The following is a 22367-nucleotide window of genomic DNA, read 5'->3' as shown; positions in this document are numbered from 1 at the left end:
ACAGTTTCAATGAGGCTTTGCAAGTTTCGTAAGTGATATAAAACCTGAAAAAATATTATTTGGTGTGGATTTGTCTAACTTTTTAATCTTTAGTTAATTTAAATAATGTGTGATTTAGCACAAAGAGAACGCATTTGAAACTTAATTGCTCTAGAACAGATATCTTTACAAAAACAAGGACGCTAACACTATCACATTCAAGGGTTTCCAAAATCTAAAATTGATTCGCGTTTTTTGCGGTCAAAAGTGTAACTTAAATGTGCATTTGGGTAATTGATCGTATTATTCCTGATAAACCTACAAGACTTTCCATCAATCTGTCATGAAAATATACTGTTGCACCAATATGGAACATTAAGACTTTCCCTCGTATTTTCTTAGAAATCAAATGATGGAACGATTATGAACAACCATCTTCCCAACGTAGGAATTCAGACTGATTTATGATGGTCCAGCATAAAACAGAATTGTTTTGATAGTATATTTCTGAGAACCAACAAGAATCTATCTATCTCTATTATATAAAACGCTAATACGTACGTATGTATCAATAAAACCGATGATATTTCTTTTCTCGCGCTGGCAACAGTTTTCAGTTTTAATTGATTGGATTCGGCGTGCAAGAGCACGTAGTGAGCATCATATGGCTGATCCATGTTATATAAAACGCTAATACGTTTTAATTGATAGGCTTCGGCGCGCAAGAGCATGTAGTGAGTATCATATGTCTAATCGGGTGAATTCTCACCGAATTATCAAGAAAATTCTCACAAAAATATCTTCATCGAAGCCGATGCTTTACATCCGGCGTTCAGTACTAGTCTATATTATATAAAACGCTAATACGTACGTATCAATAAAACCGATGATATTTCTTTTCTCGCGTTGGCAACAGTTTTCATTTTTAATTGATAGGCTTCGGCGAGCAAGAGCACGTAGTGAGCATTATATGGCTAATCTATATTATTTAAAACGCTAATACGTTTTAATTGATAGGCTTCGGAGCGCAAGAGCACGTAGTGAGCATATCATATGTCTAATCGGGTGAATTCTCACCGAATTATCAAAAAAATTCTCACAAAATTATGTTCATCGAAGCCGATGCTTTACATCCGGCGTTCAGTACTATTTCATATTGTTTTACAACACATGGTTTTAGCCCTCAGGTGGGAAGGACTTTAAAACAAAACTTACAACAGTTATTTTTCTCAACAGCTGAAATTTAGAATAGTGTGATTAAGAAAAATATGTGAACTGTTTGCAATATCAAATTAATATTGAAATGCACAGGTTTAGAATTTTCTACAGTGAAAAGTTTTCGGAACTTCAGTGTTCAAAAAAGTATACAAAAGCTAGACGTTAAGAACGTATCCAATGAGCGAACAAAGCGAGCATCGGATTGCGAAGCAGTCCGAAATGAATTGCGAAAGCAGTTCCGGGTGTTGGCGAGCGCCAGCGAGCAGGGGGCGAAGCCTCCTAGTTCAATTTAAACCATCAAAAATTGCATAGTTAGAACAATCACGGATCATCATGGATTGTTGGACTATGAGAATCAAACTTCTTTTGATGGTTAACCATCAAAGTATAAAAGTAGCATTTTCCATCACTGAATGATGGAATTTTATTAGCGTATCAAAAACCATGAACACGTAATGGAAAATGTTGGATACTGGTGAGCATGAAATGATGTTGGACCATCATAAATTGCACTGAAACTAAAATAAGCCATCAAAATTTTTTGACTTAAATATACACGCCTGTTATTTGTTGGCTTTCAGGATCCCTGATTCTCCACCGGTGTAGTGAGTGACTCCTTTACCAACTGCGCCACCCTAGAGCACGTCAATGACTACTTTTTAAAAAAAAACTTTTTAATTATCTAAGTACCATGATTTTGTTTTAAAGATTTCTGACTCGTTATTTATAGGTTTTATTTAATACATCGATACAATCTTAAATTCGTTTCACACTTCATGAGGACATTTTGGCGAATTATTTTTATCTTTACTGAAATTCATCTTGTACTTCGAGGTGTAAATCGTATCATGAGTGGTTCAAGGTTCTTAATGGTGAGGCTAGGAGTGACATTAACTTTGTCTCTGGGGTCCTTGCATGTCACTTCGAAATTGCGGAATATATTTGCCAGCACTGTCTTGTTTTCCATTACAGCAAATTTTTGACCTAAAAATATTGAAAATATATATATATATATATTCCAGATCAGATGAATTGCTATATGTTGAAAGGGTTTAAGTCATGCTAACTTTATTTCAAGAGAGCTAAAAAACAAGCAATTTTCTGCATTTTCCATTAGTGCGAAAAAATAATGCTTACCATGAATCAATAAGAAACATATAGATATTTCGAATAATGAAAGCAAAAAATAATTTCCTTTTCAGCTCTCTGGAAAAGAAACTAGCAGATATTGAATACATTTTGCATTGGTCGATTCAAACGTAATTGATAAACATAAACAAAATACTGGAATATATTGTTCATTTAGAATAGTCTGCGAGAGAGTAAAATTTTATTAACATTTGTCAATTGGGTATAATATGAAAAAAACACAACTACTTCGATTTAGTAGGAACAACATATGACGCAATGCTAAACGAATGGAATTTAGTTGTTGTTTATTTAGTTATTGTTATTAGTAGTTGTTGTTATTTGTTTTAGTTGTTGTTGTTTATTTAGTTGTATTTAGTTTCAATAACTTTTCTTTATAATGCAATAAAATCTGGCGAGCAGCTATTTAAACGATCGAGCACTTCGTTTGTTTATTTGTGGCTTGAAGTTAGGCTCGCAGAAAATGTCGTTCATGGGTTAAATTTAGTAGGAACAACACAACCTGTGACGTAGGCTATATTATACCCAATTGTCTGCAAAATATTTCCTAGTGTTAAGTATTATATTTCACGTTTTATTTGAAAATAACACAAATTTTAAAATAAAAATTTGCAATTTTTTTCATATCATAACAAAATAAAAGTATTATAAACGGAGATCAGCTTCAGCAAACAGAAAATATAAAAATAGTAGAATACTAGAAATACTAGAATAGCCCAAATCTTGGCGATTTGTTTTAAAATCTCGCCACCAAGTTTGTTAAATCGTGCCAAGCAAATGTTTGAAATCTGGCCAAACTAGGCGTGGTTATTTGATATGCATACTTAGGCGAAAGTTGAATTTTGTTACAAAAGAGTTAAAAGAGGTTATTTTTTCGCCATTTATGCTTCTGATCTCTTGCTGTTAGAATCATCATTGTTATTTCACTTTTTAACCGTTATTTCATTTATCATCGTTAATATTTCATTTTTTAATTTTTTTTGTGCTGTACCGGTTGAAAATAATTTAATTTGCTTTTTTTTTTCAATAATCACAAAATAACGTTGATCCCAGTAATAATCGCCAACTTGGCGTGATTTCAAAAAGCCGCCAAGAAGTGGGCTATTCTAGGATTTTACCTCAATCCAGTTTTTCTCTTCGGTCAAAAATATTTACTGTGCTAAAATTGATGGTGGGTTTGAAACAAATCTTTCTTGAAGGTTGGCATGCAATTTGGAACTGAAAGCAATCACATTACAATTTATTGCAAAATTGATTAATTGGTGTCAATTAATGGCGCGAGAACATCGTTCGGGCTACATCACATCTAACCCAAAGTCAAAATGAATACAACTAGGATTGCAACTGTTGAAGTAATTATAACATTTGAAGAGTTGAAATGGTCACAGTACACCAAACAGTACTCAGAGTAAGCTAATCAAATGCTCTTCCAACGTGGAAATCATGTTTATTTACCTAAAAGGGTAGTGTACTTTCAAAGTTGATGCTGTTTTGTCATCAGTATTTATACATTAAAAAATAAAACTAAACAAAATTGTGATTTAAACCAGATCGAAATTTATTCGTGGAAGTATTAACATCATACTTCATATGCTACATTTAACTCTTCTTCTGAATTTCGAGCACGGATGGATAACATAGATTAAAAACCTGTCTAAACAACGTATTGTGACAGTTAACAAGGACGATTATATTATTTTAACGTTTTATTGTGCATGCGTATATTTATGACTCTACCTATACAATTCCTTGGCCCGGCTGAGAAAGGCACATAGGCATATGGATGTCTTCCTGCTACATTCTCAGGAAAAAACCTTGCTGGGTCAAATTTTTCTGGATCTGGAAATGTTTTAGGATCTCTATGAAGCATAAGTGGAAAGATAAAGCAAGCGCTCCCCTTTTCGACTTCGTAGTCCACTAGAAATTCAAAAATTCCGTTTTCATGAGAAAAGTAAGTTCAGCATAATATTATAATTAATTATTGAAAAAAAATGTGAAGTTTTTAACTCAGCAAAGTTTAATAAATAAATTGAAATTAACCCTTTTGAAGGCCGTGGTAAGTATACTTACCACCACGTTTTACCACTTTTAATTTAGGTTTCCATTTTTCAATAACTTCAGCTTTCTTGAAGTGAGTTTGAGTAAAATTGGTAACCATTTGCCACTTTTGAAAAACGTATAAAAGTATAAAATACATAACTCCTTTTGAAGTTTGTGGCATTTAAGGAGTTTATTTTATAAATAAAGAAAAATAAAAGTCAGTAAGTTCCTAATAGGTCATGTTAAATATATTTACCACCAAAAAAATGGCCATTTTTATAAACTAAATGAGTTTTTTTTTTATATCAATTACTGTTCTTAAAACAGTTTCAATTCCAAAAATACTTTAATTTACCTTTACTAGAAATAAAGGGCCCGTTAAAGGGTTAAAAGTCTGATTAGGTGAGGATCCTAAGTTACATACATGTAAAAATATTGAGTTTAATGGCACAAACAATAAACAAATAAAAAACAGACAAAAAAAAACTGTCCCGTATTAAAAGAAAAATATTATAATTAATTATTGGAGAAAATATTAAACTTTTATCTTTGCAATGCTTAAAAAATAAACTGAAATTAAAAATCTGATTGGGTGAGGATCTTAAGTTACATTAATGTTAAAAATATTGAGTTTAATGGCACGAAAATGGATGCGGACAAAAAAAAGATCCCATTTTTAGTGCACTTGAAAGAAAAATTGTTAAAATAAAAATTTCAAGTTTAACTAAATTTTCTTTCAAGAATCCAATGAAAACTAATCAAATAATAAATTATTGATCGCAACTTTAAGCGTAATTTAGTCGAAGCTATAGTTTGTTTACTTGCTGCATCTCTAACTAATGCAATGCTCAATCCATTTCCCGCAAAATTTGGACACAATATTCATAATTAAACTTAGTTTTCGTTGCACGTAGGGATTTTTAAATTGGATTGACTGGCTTTGAGTATTCCATGAAAAAGTAATTTATTTACGTCATTTTCTGAATTTTTTTTAACAAAGTCATTTTATAAAAAAACTAAATTTTTAAAAATCCTACATGAAACGAAAGCCAAAACTCATGTAGTTTAAAAAAATCAAAACGGAATCAAATTTGGATGTTTTTTTTTCCCACGATTTTTTTGTGAGGATGTTTTTTTTAGCACCAGGATGTTATGGATAATTTTTAAAAACAATTTATAAGCATTGTATCATATAAGCACTAATTTTTTAAAAAATGTTTTTGTATCGTGATAAAATGCAGATTAAAATGCGCACAATAAGATTGTAAAAAAAGGTACGTTAAGTTTAGTTTATCACAATCATTGCAAAATTCATTAAAAAAACTTTATTTTTTGCAATCTTCTGTGTTGTTTGGCCTTAAATTAGTAATTATATTTTATACAAGAAATTCTTATTCTAAAAACAATTTTGTAGTTAACACTAACTATTCGAAAATAATTTTTACTTACACACTTTGAAGTTTTCTTTAACTTCTCTAGCTATGAACGGCGCTGAAGGATATAATCTAAGAGTTTCCTATTGCAATTAAACATGAAGCAATAAACTTACTGCAATTAATGAATAACAGTATTTCCATCATGAAAATTCCTAAATTAAAAGCATACCTTGATGACACACTCCAAGTACTTCATACGCGATAAGTCATTACGTTCAATTTCTCTTTCGTTATCACCCTCAAATATTTCATCCAATTCTTCTTGTATTTTAATCTGCACGTGTCTATCTAATCCAACTAAATATAATGTCCAAGAAATTGACATAGCTGTTGTATCATAACCCTAAAAATAAATTTTGAAACTAACTTTCTGCTACTAAAAATAGTTACCTTCTTAAATATTTGAAACAATGTGAATCACATAATAATAAAAGTTTATATGATGAGTAATTTTATATTCTTATTGCAAAAATCCCGTTCTAACAAATATTGGAAATAATGTTAAGTAAGTAATGTACTCTTTCATTACTTAATCGAAGTTTCTTACCCAATTCTTTTTAATATATAAAAAAAGGAAACAGAAAGTAAGAGGAGGGAAGAAAAGGGGCTGTACCATCGCGTCTAACACAGATCAACAAAATAAATCCGATTTAAAATTTTTGGAAGTCGTTCGGTTTAATAATTGATACTTTTTGTAATGAAATTATGAAAAGTATCAATCCTAACTTTATCAAATTTATGAACTTCCCTAAATACTTTCGTTTAAGTAAGTACAGTCATATTTTACTAGACTGCTACTTAAATTCATGAATTTGAATGCCAACTTTAATGTTATTAAGATAATTCTCTGAAATAAAACAATGAATTCTTAGGGTAGACTATATTTGAGGGTGCCCCTTGATTCTCGCCAAGTTGTTAGCGCGGTAGATCGCCAAGCTAGGCGATGTTGAAACCCAATCGTGATTCTGATTGGTTTAGATTTTAGCGATATTTTTAAATGTTCAACGGTATATGTAATTTCAGAGGTCCGTTAGTTCTACGTTGGATACCGACTGGTAAGGTTACTTTTGATTCTGGTCAATAAAATTGAAGGTATGTGGGCAGTCACAAAAAGGGACTTAAGAAAAAAATGTCACCGCCAGTCCGTTACCACAGACGCCATTTTCGATTCTTATTTTGCCGAATTTATGTGGTGATGGAAGTGCGCAGATTCTGTTCATGATAAATTTAGACAGTATCTAATTGCTCTTAGAGAATTCTGTGCACCTAAATCTGAAGATATTCAAGCTTAATGAAGAATTGAGTTGTTTTTTTCCTTTTTTTTCTTTGGTTACTCCATTAATTTTTGTTTCGATTCAAAATGCCTTTTATTGGGTTTATTAATTTTGCTTATATTGGGTTCATTGCAATTTTATAAAGTTTTGGCCAATGTTTTGTTCAAATTTTCCAATGTTTTATTGAAATATCATTATGTTTTGGCCGCCATTCCTGTCACCACGGAGTTCCGCGTAAACAGGAATGGCGCCAAACATAAGTCGCCAATTTCGCTAATTGGCACCCTCAAGTATATTTTTACCGAATTCTTATTAAGTCTGTTTTATCGCATACAGTTTACTTTTTCATATTATAATTTTATCACCATTATTTCATGATTAAGCATGAGCTCAATTGTGTAGAAATGTATACAAACACGCCACAAGAGCAACTTGCCAGCCTGTGTTGACAGCCTAAGAGAAGTGATTTACTCCTATCTAAGGTGGTGACCAGCTGGTCGGTCTATAAAACATCGAGATCTTATAAACATACTAAGCAAATTCTGTAGACAAAGAACAAAAATAGTTCCCTCTATAGGAAACAAACAAATTCTTATTTATTCATAAAAAAAACTTTTATTGAGTATTGAGTATAGTTAAGTGCGGCGAGCTCTCTGCTTATCGCTCTGCGTTTCAAAACATTTATTTCAAATCCTAATAACTGATATCCGTTACAAATAATACCATGCTGGTGACAGTATTTGATCAGCCACTAACAACTGTTATTTTTAAAGTTGAATTGTCATTAATTTTACTCAAAACAATGGCCTTTACTAAACCAGTAAGATAATTCAATTTTTTAAATGCCTCTAAATTGAGTACTTGCACTTCAAGAAGAAGATACCTGCACATGTGACCTATGACGCTTGCGTAGCTGATCGTTTATAAGCAAAATAACATGTTAAAGCTCAGCTAAGTCTCTCCACATAAGTAAGAAAATTAATTAAAATGAAGTTAATTAAATACGGCGCTGTATCGCACATCGAATTTGTTGAAATATAATTTTTTTCTCACCTACGTCTTTTAGTATGACTTATTATTTATTTATGTAATTTATTGTAACCGTGATATATTTTTGTTTTGTATACCCAACAATTTCGACGCATAATTAGTTTGTTTATGTTCTACATAGCTTCATGTCTGCTTTTGTGGGCCACTGCGTGGCATATATTTGCCCAGTATATCCTACTCTGATGCTGATGTTTCCTTAAGGTTCGATGCAACTGCCCGATACACATTTGTTCGGTATGCCCTATATCAATCTTTTTTTTAAGGTCAAGTGCCACTGCCAAGTATGCATTTGTGGCGTATCTACAACCATAAATATTAATTACAAAGTAACTTGTACATAAGACACTTAACATTTAACATTAATTAACGCCACACTTTTAACCGGTATTCCGAACACTGATGTTTCTCCTAATCAATCCTCAGCAGATATTAAAACATCAAATAAATATAATAATATCAACGAATAAATTAATATCAAAACGGGGGTAACAAATATTTCGGACAATCACCAAAGCGGCTATGTGATTGTTGACATTCACCGATGAAAGTTGACATTCTCCTGATTTCGGTCATTCAAGGTAACATATACATGTTGCAACATGAACTCGGGTTCAGCAACATTATAATTATTATTCATATTGTTATGCCATGGCTGAACTAGAACCGTTACTTAATTGTTACGGGTCAGGCTGTAACAATATTCCAAAATGGATTATCATAAGAGCATTATTGCTTCTGGAAGGTTTATAACACCCTCTATGTAAACGGACGTTGATTGGATTCTAGTTTCGCTTTTTCGAAAGTAAAGGGAAACTTGTAAAATTGAAAATTTTGGTTTTAAGGTTATTAAAAATTAAACAGAATTCATTATAAAAATGAGGATTTCCAAAATTAATGTTAAAATAAAACAAAAAAAAACATGTTAAAATATTAAAATAAAGATTAAAAGAAAAAAGATGGACGATTTAACATTCTGATGTATTAAAATCTGAAAATTTTATAAATTATTTAAAATAAACCCTTTTTTTTCTAAAATAAACATCCAATCTATTTCATAGATTAGAAAAGCTAATTATTTTATTGAGAATATTCAATGTAATAATGCCACTTAACTAATGTAAATACTTACAAAAAAACTTATGCCCCCTACTGGAGAGAATTAGAAATTTCGAGTTGAAATGTATAATCAGATAGATCTAGTTCATCGGTAACAAACTATAGTAATGTTTAGGTCGGTACACCAACGGTCACGATCTTCAGCTTAGTATAGGCTGAGTTAAGTAATAATAGATCTAGTTCACCGGTAACAAACTATAGTAATGTTTAGGTTGGTACACCAACGGTCACGATCTTCAGCTTAGTATAGGCTGAGTTAAGTAATAATAGATCTAGTTCACCGGTAACAAACTATAGTAATGTTTAGGTCGGTACACCAACGGTCACGATCTTCAGCTTAGTATAGGCCGAGTTAAGTAATAATAGATCTAGTTCACCGGTAACAAACTATAGTAATGTTTAGGTCGGTACACCAACGGTCACGATCTTCAGCTTAGTATAGGCTGAGTTAAGTAATAATAGATCTAGTTCACCGGTAACAAACTATAGTAATGTTTAGGTTGGTACACCAACGGTCACGATCTTCAGCTTAGTATAGGCTGAGTTAAGTAATAATTTGAATAATGTTAAATAATTCGTTATGAGTTAAGTATTTATTGAGATTCGTTTCGTAGGTTGTCTTATAAAGGAGTTTATGTAGTGTTGACTTGATAGTTATACGTTAAGTATTTATTTAGAATAATTACTTTACGAAGTAATTATGTATTAAGATTTATTTTTTATACTTTCCAAAATGGCTGTAGAAAGTTTAAACATAAACGCAGCTTTTGTGCCTCAAACTGTTATACCAACTATTAGTGATAATTTTTTAAGCGAATGCATAGTCGAAAACAAAACTCAAAACCGCTAGAGGGCGTCAAAGTTTATGTTCTTATATGAGGCAAAAACACACAAAGAACGATGAAGTAAAGTTATAAAAGCAAATTTAGTGGCATGTGATTACAATAAGTGTTCAAAACAGTGGGCGACAGCGGCTATGCTGGTACAACGAAGAAAAGATAGGCGAACTTTCCCTGCAGCGGTCGAAAGCTTGGCGACAAATAACGTAACGCAGTAACTCGCAATAGGAATGGAGCTTTCTCGTTTGCATGAAAAGACTTTCCAAATGCGCCAGCACCTTTGGTTTTGTTTTCGACCATGCATTCTTGCATTCTTTGATAAAAATTGTTTGTCTGGGTGTGTACTGTCACTTCCTAAAATTTTCCCCATCTTTTTAGAATCACCCTGCATATATATATATATATATATATATATATATATATATATATATATATATATATATATATATATATATATATATATATATATATATATATATATATATATATATATATATATATATATATATATATATATATATATAGATAGATAGATAGATAGATATTAAAATTATACGATTCTCAAGTTATTGTTCGAGAAACGCGTGAGGAGGTCGATTGCCCCATGCTCAATTCCTACGGAGGTTTGTGTGATGAAATGGCTGCTGGATAGATTTCAAATTATGACTAAAATTTAATACATATCTTACACATTTAACACAAACTTTGACAATATCGCGAGTATCTCTCGAGAATAGTTAAAGTTGAAATCAAAGTACTTACGCGTGGGAAAAGACGCGTGCAAAAATTTGCTCAATATATTGGTCAAAGTTAATTATGATGTTAGGATTAGAGGGATGGTGGTTGAAAAATTAGAATAGTTAAATACAGGGCGTGGCCAAAGCCTTGGCATTTGAAGCATTGAATTTCGTAGCGGCCGCCACGAAACTTTTCTATGCGGACTGGTGTCTCAAGTAGCCGGTCAACCTTCAGGATCTCCCGGTTCTCTGGGACGTCGGTCAGAATCACTAAGTAGAGGGAGAGGAGCTTAAGTTCTCAGCCACGCCCCTTCTTCATTTGCTCGGTTTTAATTGGCCGTAGACCATTATCTGAAAGGTCTTTTTCGAGACGGTGAGTCCCGATATCGGCCGTAAGTCCTCGGATGAGAACTTTTAACTTTCTGCAGGTGGGCTGCAGGGTTTCTATCTGATTTGTAGGTTCAACTGGAGTCTCGACTGGTGCCGGGGCTTCAGAGGTGGTCGGGTCCGAGATGTTTTCTTCCGTCTCAGGGGCGGTAGCAATCTTTTTCTCCGGTTGTTTTTCACTATCTGGTTCGGAATCAGAGTTTTTAGGTATCGCCGGGTTGACACTACTCTTTTTCCTCTTTTTCTTTTTCTTGGACTGCTTTTCAACCGTCGTAGCTATCTCTGGGGTGTTGTTCGAGATTGGCTTATCAGTCTCTGCAGGAGTGATTTCCAAGTCCATGGTAGTTTCTACCGGTGGGATCTCAGCCGATTCTTTGGAATCAATAGTCTTAGTTGTCTCCCGTTCCGGCTTTGTGGGCGGAGTTTTTGATTCTATAGAGGCTTTAAGTTCCACCAGCGATTCATAGAAGTAGATCTCTCTATACAGGTCCTCAAGGTCTTTCTTTTCGTAGCAGCATCTTTTTCCGGGATCTTCCAGTTGTTCTTTCAGTGGCATCAAGAAGTCACGTTGCTCTTTCAAACGCCAGTCTTCAAGGCATTCCGTCGCCCGCTTGTTTGTAAACACTTTATTTCTCACATAGTCTCTAAGAGTTGTGTGATCAATATCATGGTAGTAGTCACGTGAGGGTCGGAAGACCCTCCCTCCGCGGCCAAATCTGTTGGTTGCCATCGTAGCGCAGAGCTCGGCTATAACACAACCTTACTCTGTTTTATCAGGAACGAAAATGGGTGAGTAGATTGTGACTTTAACGTTGCATTTTATATCATACTTACAATTTTTGATATTTAGTGGTGAAAAAATTACTTAAAAGGAAAAATACTAACTCGAATTTCGTTATCACTAGGAAATACTATTTTACAAAGCGGGGCAAGTTGGCATCTATGGCGATGCCGTAGATAGCTCGCCTCATGCCTTTTAAAAATTTCTTATAGTATTTGTAGTACATAAATAACAGTTTTTACGTACTTGAAAATAATAAATGATAATTATTAATAGTAAATTATAAATGATTATAATCAATTATGTAAATAATTGTTCATTATAAATATAAGACAAATATTAAATTGAAAGGACTAAATAAATACAACTAATATAAAACTTTATGAAGCATTTAAATACAGTAATTACCTAAATATTCTGAACAAAGTCTTCATCAGACTCTAAACTTGATAAGCTTTTTGTATCACAATCATAATCATCATCATAATTGTCTAACTTTCGCTTTTCAGCCATTTTACTTTACAAACATCCTTAAAAACGCGCCAAAATACGCATAAAAAGAACAAGGTAAAAAAATAAATTCCCCCTTTATTATGAAAAGAAATTCATGGAACCCGTACACCCATCTGTTGGCTGTAAAACTAATTACGTTTCGCGAGTAGGATTCGTTTTTAGCATAGTCAATGCAGAATAATAATGGCGAACGAGCTCAACTCGTCAGCGCGCATTGGGGAAAAATTTCACTACGTGAGTAGTGCTCATTACTAGCCATTACGGTTGAAATCTTGCTTCCGAGCGGACTCATTTGCGCGCATTATGAAGCACGATTCGATTGCGAGCTGAACTCGTTCATAACCGTCAAAGGGTTAAAGATAATTTTTAAAGTGGCTACTATATATAGATTTTTTTTTTCAAAAAAAAAAAAAGAACATGAAATATATCTAAGAGAAATTTGGTTAATTATATTCGATTTTTGGCAAAAATTGAAAAACTGCACAATGACAACTATTGTTTTTTTTGCTGTCATTTTGTGTTTAGGCACTGATTAGAACCTTGTTTATAGAACTAAAATAATTCTATCTATTTCTGAGCTATTATTTGCGTCTTATTCGCGTTGTATTTCTTTATTAGTTCTTGAAGCATACACGTGTAAAGTACAGCCAATCTTTATTTGGAAAAATCAGCTAGGAGATAGTTACTGATTTCTGACGCACAAGTCCAAAAAATATACGCAATTCCGGCTCCTGTACAATATTAAAAGTGTTATGTAAATTTTTGACAAGTACAAGTGTTTTAAGATAGTCCAAAAAAATGTCGGCGTGGAGTGTCATTCATAAAATGGTATGTAATTTTGAAAAGAAAAAAGAAAGTTTCTGGAAATTTAATAGTTGGTATTTCAATTTCATGGTCATTTACAATAATAGTAGTAATAAAAAAAAAGTAACTTACAGCAAACATAAAATTATCAACTTCTTCTCTAATGTCTTCTTCCGTAAACGATGGATCTTTAATGTGATGCTCTAATAGCAATTCCAGAAAAGCTCTATGACGTTTTGCATTTGAGATGCCGTCATTGGTAATGTTTTTTAATAGTTTATTATTTTCTATCATTTCTGACTTCTTCTTATTTATAACCTAAATAGCAAATCACGTAATTAAATAAACAAAAGAAGATTCAGTCATGTTCAATATATATATATATATATATATATATATATATATATATATATATATATATATATATATATATATATATATATATATATATATATATATATATATATATATATATATATATATATATATATATATATATATATATATATATATATATATATATATATACGGGTGATTCTCATAAAACATGACAATTTACTGTTCCTTGCTCCAAGATCTAATACTATAATAGTAAAAGAACTTTTTTAAAAAAAATTAATAAATAGCATTGCTGTTAGCATTTTAAAATGACTTTGTACTAGCATTGACTATACTTAAAAAATTTAATTGAATATCAAAATGTCATTTTCCTGGCATGTCCCAAACAATATTTCCAATAATTACTAGCTTCAAAACTTTCCATACATTTATCAAAATCTAATTTTTTTATCTTATCCTATGTAAGCATTTCTAGAATATACGCAGAGGATATTGTTTACTAAAACTTCGTTTAAAATAATTTTTTCTGTCAATAATTTGTTTGTCCCATGAAAATCTGTCATTTTCCTGGCTACTTTTATTTAGTGGTTTATGACCAAAATAGATAGAGCCAGCAATCAATATCTTATGTTAATTAAATACCCTCCTATATGAACATGTCTTGTTGCATAAATAAAGAACCAATTTTCTGGCTCAAAATCTATTTCAAAAAATTTTTCAAGATGAGTAGGTTTTTATGCTGTCATTTTCCTGGCTTCTTGAAATCATTAATAACAAAAACTACATAGATTTATCTGAGTTATTTTAAGAAATACTGTTGTTTCCTGCAGAATACAAACGTCTTCGGCCAAAATATTAAATTAAAGTAAAGTTATATGCCATAAAATGGCGAATTTGTCATTATCCTGGCTTATGAATGCCAGGACATTGAAGTGTTACAAGAAATTCTTTTTAACTGCTAATACTGTAATGAAGGAAAGCAAATATTAACCTAATACCAAGTTTATGAATGATTGTAATATGCTTGGATGTAATCAAAGTTATATGTTTATTTAATGATTGATTATTATACACAATTTTATTCTCATACCAGCAACAAAAGTTTTTTTGTTTCTTTCTACAGTGGATAAAAATAATTAATTTAAGCAATTTATGGTCCATCTAACATAAAGGCTTAAGTTGAGTTATTTATTATTAACTTAAAATGACTGTTTTTTAAACTTCTAAGGTAATGTGTCATTTTCCTGGCATTCAAGATTTGGTGAATTTCTATTTTATTTTTTTTCTCGAGCAAATGTCAATAAAGTACACTACTGTCTATTCGATATTATTAAGTGTAGCTAAAGAAGTATACAAAAAAAATTTAATTATTTTGAGGACTTTAAATTTGAAGAAATTTTTTGGTCAGAATTGTCATGCTTCGTGAAAATCACCCATATATATACATATATACCCACATCTGATTGTTCTAATTTTAATATGAATTTTATGAAATTTTGTGGATACCATTTAATGCTATAATTTATGCACTAAATTGGCACCATTTTTTCTAACTAATTAAATAAAATTATCAACAATGCTTTTAAAGAAGTTTTTTCTTGTATTATCACTAATAGTCAACCGAGTTTAGAATTTAATAAACAAAATAAAATTAATCCTGCAGCGACTGATGATTTCCGGCATCTCTTCAATAGCATTCCCCTTTTTAAGCTAAAAGATATTTTTTTGAGTTATTAATATGATTTTAATAATATACTCAATTTCCGATTTTGAATATTGGGAAATTCTAATTAATATTTGTCTTTTTAATAATTATCTTTACAAAACATAACTTTATTCAAATTGATGGAATACCGCAAGGATCTATTTTTTCATCTCTCTTAGCTAACATACATTTACGCTATTATGAAGAAAAAAATGCACTCTTAATATTAAATTTGTCTTTAGATTTATTCATGATTTAATTATCTTTTATAATTTTGATGATTTAATTATCTTTGCAACTTTATTAACTATAAAATTTAAATTATCCCGTATAATATTATTAATTTGTGCGCATTCATTTTCGAGCCAATCCAATGTAACTGACAAATCAAATTCGCTTCAGTGCTGCAGAAAAACGCGCCATAAAAGATCCCTCTACTTACTCTTCTAACCTTTATTTATGTTCCTATTTTTTATCTTCAAATTAATTTGTGCGATTAATTAATTTGTGGGAATTGTTAATGTTTGTGTTGAACCACTTACTTTTTTTGTGAAGCTATGCACAAGATCTACGTTTTTATAGAATTGTCTACCGGATGAAGTTATTCTAAATATGAAATCTGGATAAAGCCAAGGCTTTAAGATGCGGACTAAGAATATAGCCCCAATTCTAAAGAGGAAAGAAAAAAAGAACAATTAAAAAGTAGATAAACATTACAGAATTTTTTAAAATAAAAATTTCTTTTGACTTTTTAGCATTAGATTGATAGAATGTATAGTCGCCAGTTCTTTCAGAATATTTTGACTGTTGAAGATACGAAATTTATCAGCTGTACTATTACTTGCTAGAGATTGGAGAGCAGTCATAGAATCAGAAAGGATTACAGCTTTATTAAAGGTATTTTTCGTATCAGCAATTGCAATAGAGCAATATATGTAGCTTAAATATCACCGTCAATATAAGAGAGATGAGCACCAACAATTATAATTACATCTCCCCGTTATACATCAGAGAACCATTAGTATACACGTGTGTCCAAATTTCTGATGGGTGTTGGTTCTCGATTGTTGATAAAGCGATTATTACTGTCTGAAGGAGGTGACAAGGAGGTTTTGCTGACAAGGAGGTTGAAGTTTAAACGAACGTACAAATCCAACAATTTTAGGGGATCTGGGACGAGCAAAAATATAGACGTCTCTTTCTGGAATTCCAGTTTTTCCATTTAGTCCCAAGCCTACTGTCGAAAACTTTTCTGTGTTTTAAGTTTTTGCAGTTTATAATACTGTAATCTTTTTTAAAAGCATCTCCAGGCAATCATCATTGATTTATTGTCGAAAATTGTAATATTCTCTTGAGTACTTTTTCAGAAATAGAATCAGGTTAACTGATGTATGACTTGACAGGTCTTGATTTCACTGCCCCTGTGATCGGACGAAAAGCCTAATTTTGGATGGTATCCAATTTATGTATGATGGTACTAGTGGCTATGATTAGAGTTTCATTAAAGTGCAAAAGACTGTATAAGCATTTTCTAGGTGATGAGAACGACTGTAACCCCTTAAAATAACGATTGCAACAACCCCTTGAAATAACGAATTAAACGATTACAAAATTTGCTTCCGCCAGTCGCTCCCCTTAGCGATCGGCTAATTCCAAGAAAACGGTCATAAAAGTGCCTATTTTTTATCCCTGTATCACTGATTAGTGCTGACATCTAGTTTAAAATAAACTAACTATCTACAATTATATACTGGTACTGCCACATGGTGTGTAAAATGAGAAATAAAACGTTTTCCGGGCAAAAGATATGAATTAGTTTTATTCTTATTGGAGCGTGACTACCGAACACTCCAGCCCAGAAATATCACGGGAGCGAGAAATAGAGGGCGAAATCTCACCCCGTCATTTTCACGGGAGCGAGAAGGAAGGGTTTAAAAAAGAAAATCTGGATTCGATGTAGATGCATACGATTTATATACAGCCAGGCGAGCTCCGATTATCATGCCTCTTTTAAGGTCAGAGAGGTCGGAAATAATCTCGTTTTGCTAGAAATAGATTTTTTTCATGCAAATCTCACACTGCCGAATGCTAGACAGATGCCTTGCCTTTCATCTCAACTAGGAGGCACATACCCGCCGCTTATTGGACGGTCAAGAGCGACTCCATTCTTTCACAGGCGTTCCTATTATTTTGTTCTATACCTGCACGTCTACACACCACAGTAACGACACAACTCTATCACTCCGACTAAATATGTATATACTAGTATTTCGCTTTTTTGTAATTATTCCCTCAGCTGTAAATATGCAAATTATTAATTTTTCGATTATGTAAGCATTTTATGTTATTCCTATATTATTCGGACTTCTTGTATTCGTATTTGTATTTTATCAATTATTATTCGGATCCTTTTTTTTTTCGTATATATCTTTCTCATTTTACTGTACTGCATTTTAATTACTCGACCTCATACGTCCGTTGCTTTTGGTAAATAATTCTTAGATGAAGAGGCAGGTACCTCGATCAATATGCTTACATTAAAGCATTGAGAGGCACAACTCTAACGCCACCACTGAACAGCAGAACTGTTTTAACGCTCAGCTGTTTAAAATACAGCTTTTCATAAATGAAGGTTGACATTGTCGATAGCTACCATCCCCACATTGGTGACCTTCGGACGTGATGTGAACACGCCTAGCTTGGCAGTAACGCCCACCTCATATGAACACGCCTATCTTGACAGTAACGCCCACTTCGCTGGATGATCCACATTGAACAGTTGACTTGCTACTTGTAACTGCGCACATTATCCACCTCCTCGCGCTGTTGCTACTCTGTCTCGATTAAACACAACGTCGGCTGACATACACTCGACTGTTTAAGGCAACACAGAAACGGCCACTACCGTGAACTTAATACAGCTCTCACTACCAGCACTCAAAAAGTACGGTGATCTTAATACAGCTCTCCCGGCTTCTCACAAAACAGCATCAAATCAACTAGTGGTATCCGTTCATCGAATTCTATCACAGATATAATTCTGGTGGGGGAGTACTGTAGGGTATCTACCACTTCAAAATTACAATTCACTAGTACATAAAAGGTGTTAACTCGACTCTATGTCGGGGTACCTTTTCATAGATGAAGGTTGGCATTGTCGATAACTACCATCCCCACAGGCTTATTAAGTGTAGAATCTGTAACAGCTAAATGTTGTGAAATACCTCATCAACAACTGTGGCTTAATCTCTTGATAAGTAAAAAATATGTACAAACATGATAAGAGTCATAATTGAATGATTGGAACTGGAAAAGTAACTGTTGCCAATTAACAAACAAAAATTTAAGTGAACAATGGGTTAAAACTTACTCATGAATTGCCTGAACATATTCTTTGCTTTCACCCATTTGGGCATTAATTTTTACACCCATAGCAGTCTCTGAAATAAAAGTGTCAATAATTGTGCAAGTACTAAGCATTTTTTGAAAATTATAAAGACAATATACGCCTCAAATGTACAACTTAAAATGATTTACAAAATTGTGGTAACATTTAATAAAACTACAGGGAATATTTAATTTTTACTCACACTATGTTACTAAAACTGTAAAAATATTCTGTAAAAATAAATTTTTAAACTTCGGAAATAATTCTTGTGTTGGTGAAATGTAGTGAACGAAAATAAGTTTTTTCCCTACTCCTTATTTCAACCGCATGTGAGATTCTGTATCTGAAGCCTTTAACAAGAAGTTCAATGGATCGAGCAAGATGGCCCAATTTGTTGCTTCCAGGAAAAACCCAACTTTGGCCTTTGGATTTTTTTCTGTTCTGGTCATAAACTAAAAACATTATGAGCGCAGTTAATGATATAAGAACACAGTTAATGATTAAAAAAAACTGAATTGTAGCAGCAAGTCATATTTCATGGATGTTTTCCAAGACAGGGAAAGGTAAGTTTTATAAATTTTGTTCAAGAGTCAAAAACGACTATACCACGCCCAAAATAATGTCGAAATTTAAAATCCGGTTAAAATATTTTCAAAATATTGCTGTCTTTAAGATATTCAATAAAGGTTTGATGTCACGCATTTAAGTTAATGGATCAGGATAATGGCAGTTAAAAAAACGGCGTACCTGAAGTTGTATAGTGTGTTGGTTAATGATCTTTTAAATTCGATGAATGAATGTATGAAATGCAAAGAAGGGACCATTGCAATAGAGAATAGGAAGAATGAAAAGGTCCAATTCGGGGCATCGGATGTGCCTTGACCCTGAGACAAGAATTTGCTGAGGGGCGAAATTTGAAGAGAGAGAGAGAGGAGTGTGTCGAGCAAATAATTTTTCAGGCAACATCACTTACCACATATAACATCAAGAGTGCAAGAAGAAATAAAAGGAACAATATCAATCCATGAATCTTTCTCAAGGTCACGTAGTCGTGAGACAAGAATATGTGAGTGGTCGGAAATTATAGGTAAAAAATCTTCTAATATTCGAAAGTGAAAAGTCGGGGTCAATAGTTTTCTTCTGTAACGCCACTTTTTACCAGAGCTGAAAATAAAAAATACTAAATGAGTAGCTAAAATCAATAACATACAATGTGCTGATGTACCATATAATGGGTCATGGTGCTAAGTTCAAAACAGGACATTGATTGGGTGATGACAATAGCTGACGTAAATTATTATTATGGTAAATATCGATATGTGGAATTTGAAGGAACCAAAGATTTGTTCTAGCGATTTCTTGATTTTAGTTTAGTATCATCTTGTTAATGCAATTTTTTTTTCAATGCGCATAACTCTGTATATCTTTATATAAACTAAGATAACGGGTTATGCATTTTAGTGCTAATTACTCTGAGCAGTGAGCAAAAAACACGTACAGTGAGCTAGAAAAAAAAAGACACAACTCTACTTAACTTTGATTAAAAAATTAAAAATACGACTTTTTGAAACTTTTTTTAGCAAACTATTTGACCGATTTAGTTCAAATTTTATATTTTGTCATTTAATATTACTATATTCTACTATTGAGTTGAAGAAAATGTAAAAATGCATGTCTTACAATTCCGATGTTTTCGAAAATTATTAAGTAAAACAATAAAAATAATTCATTAAAAACTACTTTTTCTATGAAACTATCTTTTGGTAACGAAGTAAGCGTAAGAATTGTTTGAATTGCTCAATAAAGTCTAGATACACAGCCAAAAAGTAAAAAAAAAAAAAAAAAATTAACACAAGGAATTCCATATTTTTACAACTGCTTCGCCTAACTGGACTATAAGATCCATATTTTCCAAATAACGGCTACCTTATATAGATAGTTAAAAATTAAACTTCGTCTAAAAAGGTATGCTTGTTTGGAGAAAGTATGTTTTTGCGTCTGATTCCGTATTTTAATTTATAGTAAGCACTAATTAATTATCATATTGGAGAGTAATCCTTTGAACCATTAAGATTTGTTTTTCATACATGAAAAAGCAAAGACGAGGTCACGGTAGGCGGGGCAACATTGCTTTTCCAGTCAAATGCATTTATCATTATGTTTTCGGTTTTTTTTTTAAATTTTAATTTCGAACATGTAGCAGGCTTAGTAATCCTTTCGTTACGAGTGTCGTATTTCGCCAGAATCTACGCGATGCCCTTTGTATACGAGCGCTGCATGTAGCGTCGTCAGCGCAACAACGTTTGACAAGCGGCCCACTCTGTTTCAAATTGCCACAGGCTAAAATTCCATTGATCTATATTGGATTAATATCACTAAAAGTATATTTTGAATGCGTATAATATGTTTTGTAAGTCGATAGCATATTTATTTATAATGCTTACACAACTTTTAAAATATATTGTAATGTAACTATTGCATAAAAAAACCCATTCATCTTACCGACATGTAATCAGCTCATATCGTTTCGCGGTGCTCCTTTCAATTGCGTCACTTCAGTGGAGTGAACTGCATTAACGAAAGGGTTAAGTACGTCACTTCAGCGGAGTGAACTGCATTAACGAAAAGGTTAAGTACGTCACTTCAGCGGAGTGAACTGCATTAACGAAAGGGTTAAGTACGTCACTTCAGCGGAGTGAACTGCATTAACGAAAGGGTTAAGTACGTCACTTCAGCGGAGTGAACTGCATTAACGAAAGGGTTAAGTACGTCACTTCAGCGGAGTGAACTGCATTAACGAAAAGGTTAAGTACGTCACTTCAGCGGAGTGAACTGCATTAACGAAAGGGTTAAGTACGTCACTTCAGCGGAGTGAACTGCATTAACGAAAAGGTTAAGTACGTCACTTCAGCGGAGTGAACTGCATTAACGAAAGGGTTAAGTACGTCACTTCAGCGGAGTGAACTGCATTAACGAAAGGGTTAAGTACGTCACTTCAGCGGAGTGAACTGCATTAACGAAAGGGTTAAGTACGTCACTTCAGCGGAGTGAACTGCATTAACGAAAGGGTTAAGTACGTCACTTCAGCGGAGTAAACTGCATTAACGAAAGGGTTAAGTACGTCACTTCAGCGGAGTGAACTGCATTAACGAAAGGGTTAAGTACGTCACTTCAGCGGAGTGAACTGTATTAACGAAAGGGTTAAGTACGTCACTTCAGCGGAGTAAACTGCATTAACGAAAGGGTTAAGTACGTCACTTCAGCGGAGTGAACTGCATTAACGAAAGGGTTAAGTACGTCACTTCAGCGGAGTGAACTGCCGTAACGAAAGGGTTAAGCACGGTGTTTAGTGGTGCCATAGCCAATGGCATACCTGCCAACTTTTATTTCTTTCGAGGATGATTTTCCCCAGTGGTAGTAATATGGAATTTAATTAATTTCAGGCCGAAACATTCACTGTCTTTTGAACGAGCTTGTGCGGACTACCAAACCAGTATTACTTATTTTTATATATGATTAATTTTTAAAAAAATAGTGGTGGATCAAAAAGATTATAAATTAAGTCTATAAATGCAAGGAATATATAGAAACCATACATTTTACAACCACTTT

The 22367-nt window shown here is 32.7% G+C and overlaps 1 protein-coding gene across 1 annotated transcript in view; it reads right to left on the bottom strand.

Annotated features, from left to right (window-relative positions):
• Positions 1-1914: 1914 nt before the first annotated feature.
• The window catches only part of LOC107448963 (cytochrome P450 4V2), a 33733-nt gene continuing 13280 nt past the window's right edge, over positions 1915-22367 (bottom strand). The window contains exons 5-12 of the mRNA XM_087152261.1: positions 19729-19919; positions 18738-18807; positions 15910-16036; positions 13456-13641; positions 5992-6165; positions 5836-5902; positions 4084-4263; positions 1915-2181 (exon numbers count right to left, since the gene is read on the bottom strand). Coding sequence (XP_087008387.1) covers positions 2015-2181; positions 4084-4263; positions 5836-5902; positions 5992-6165; positions 13456-13641; positions 15910-16036; positions 18738-18807; positions 19729-19919 — 1162 coding nt within the window. The 3' untranslated portion in view covers positions 1915-2014. The remainder of the gene's footprint in view (positions 2182-4083; positions 4264-5835; positions 5903-5991; positions 6166-13455; positions 13642-15909; positions 16037-18737; positions 18808-19728; positions 19920-22367) is intronic.

The sequence above is a fragment of the Parasteatoda tepidariorum genome, chromosome 9 (assembly GCF_982258835.1).
Source record: "Parasteatoda tepidariorum strain Cologne lab strain chromosome 9, Ptep-v5.0, whole genome shotgun sequence".
In the NCBI taxonomy this organism is placed as follows: domain Eukaryota; kingdom Metazoa; phylum Arthropoda; class Arachnida; order Araneae; family Theridiidae; genus Parasteatoda; species Parasteatoda tepidariorum.
Note: the sequence above shows the minus strand (reverse complement) of the source record. Positions and strands in the feature narration are given on the sequence as shown.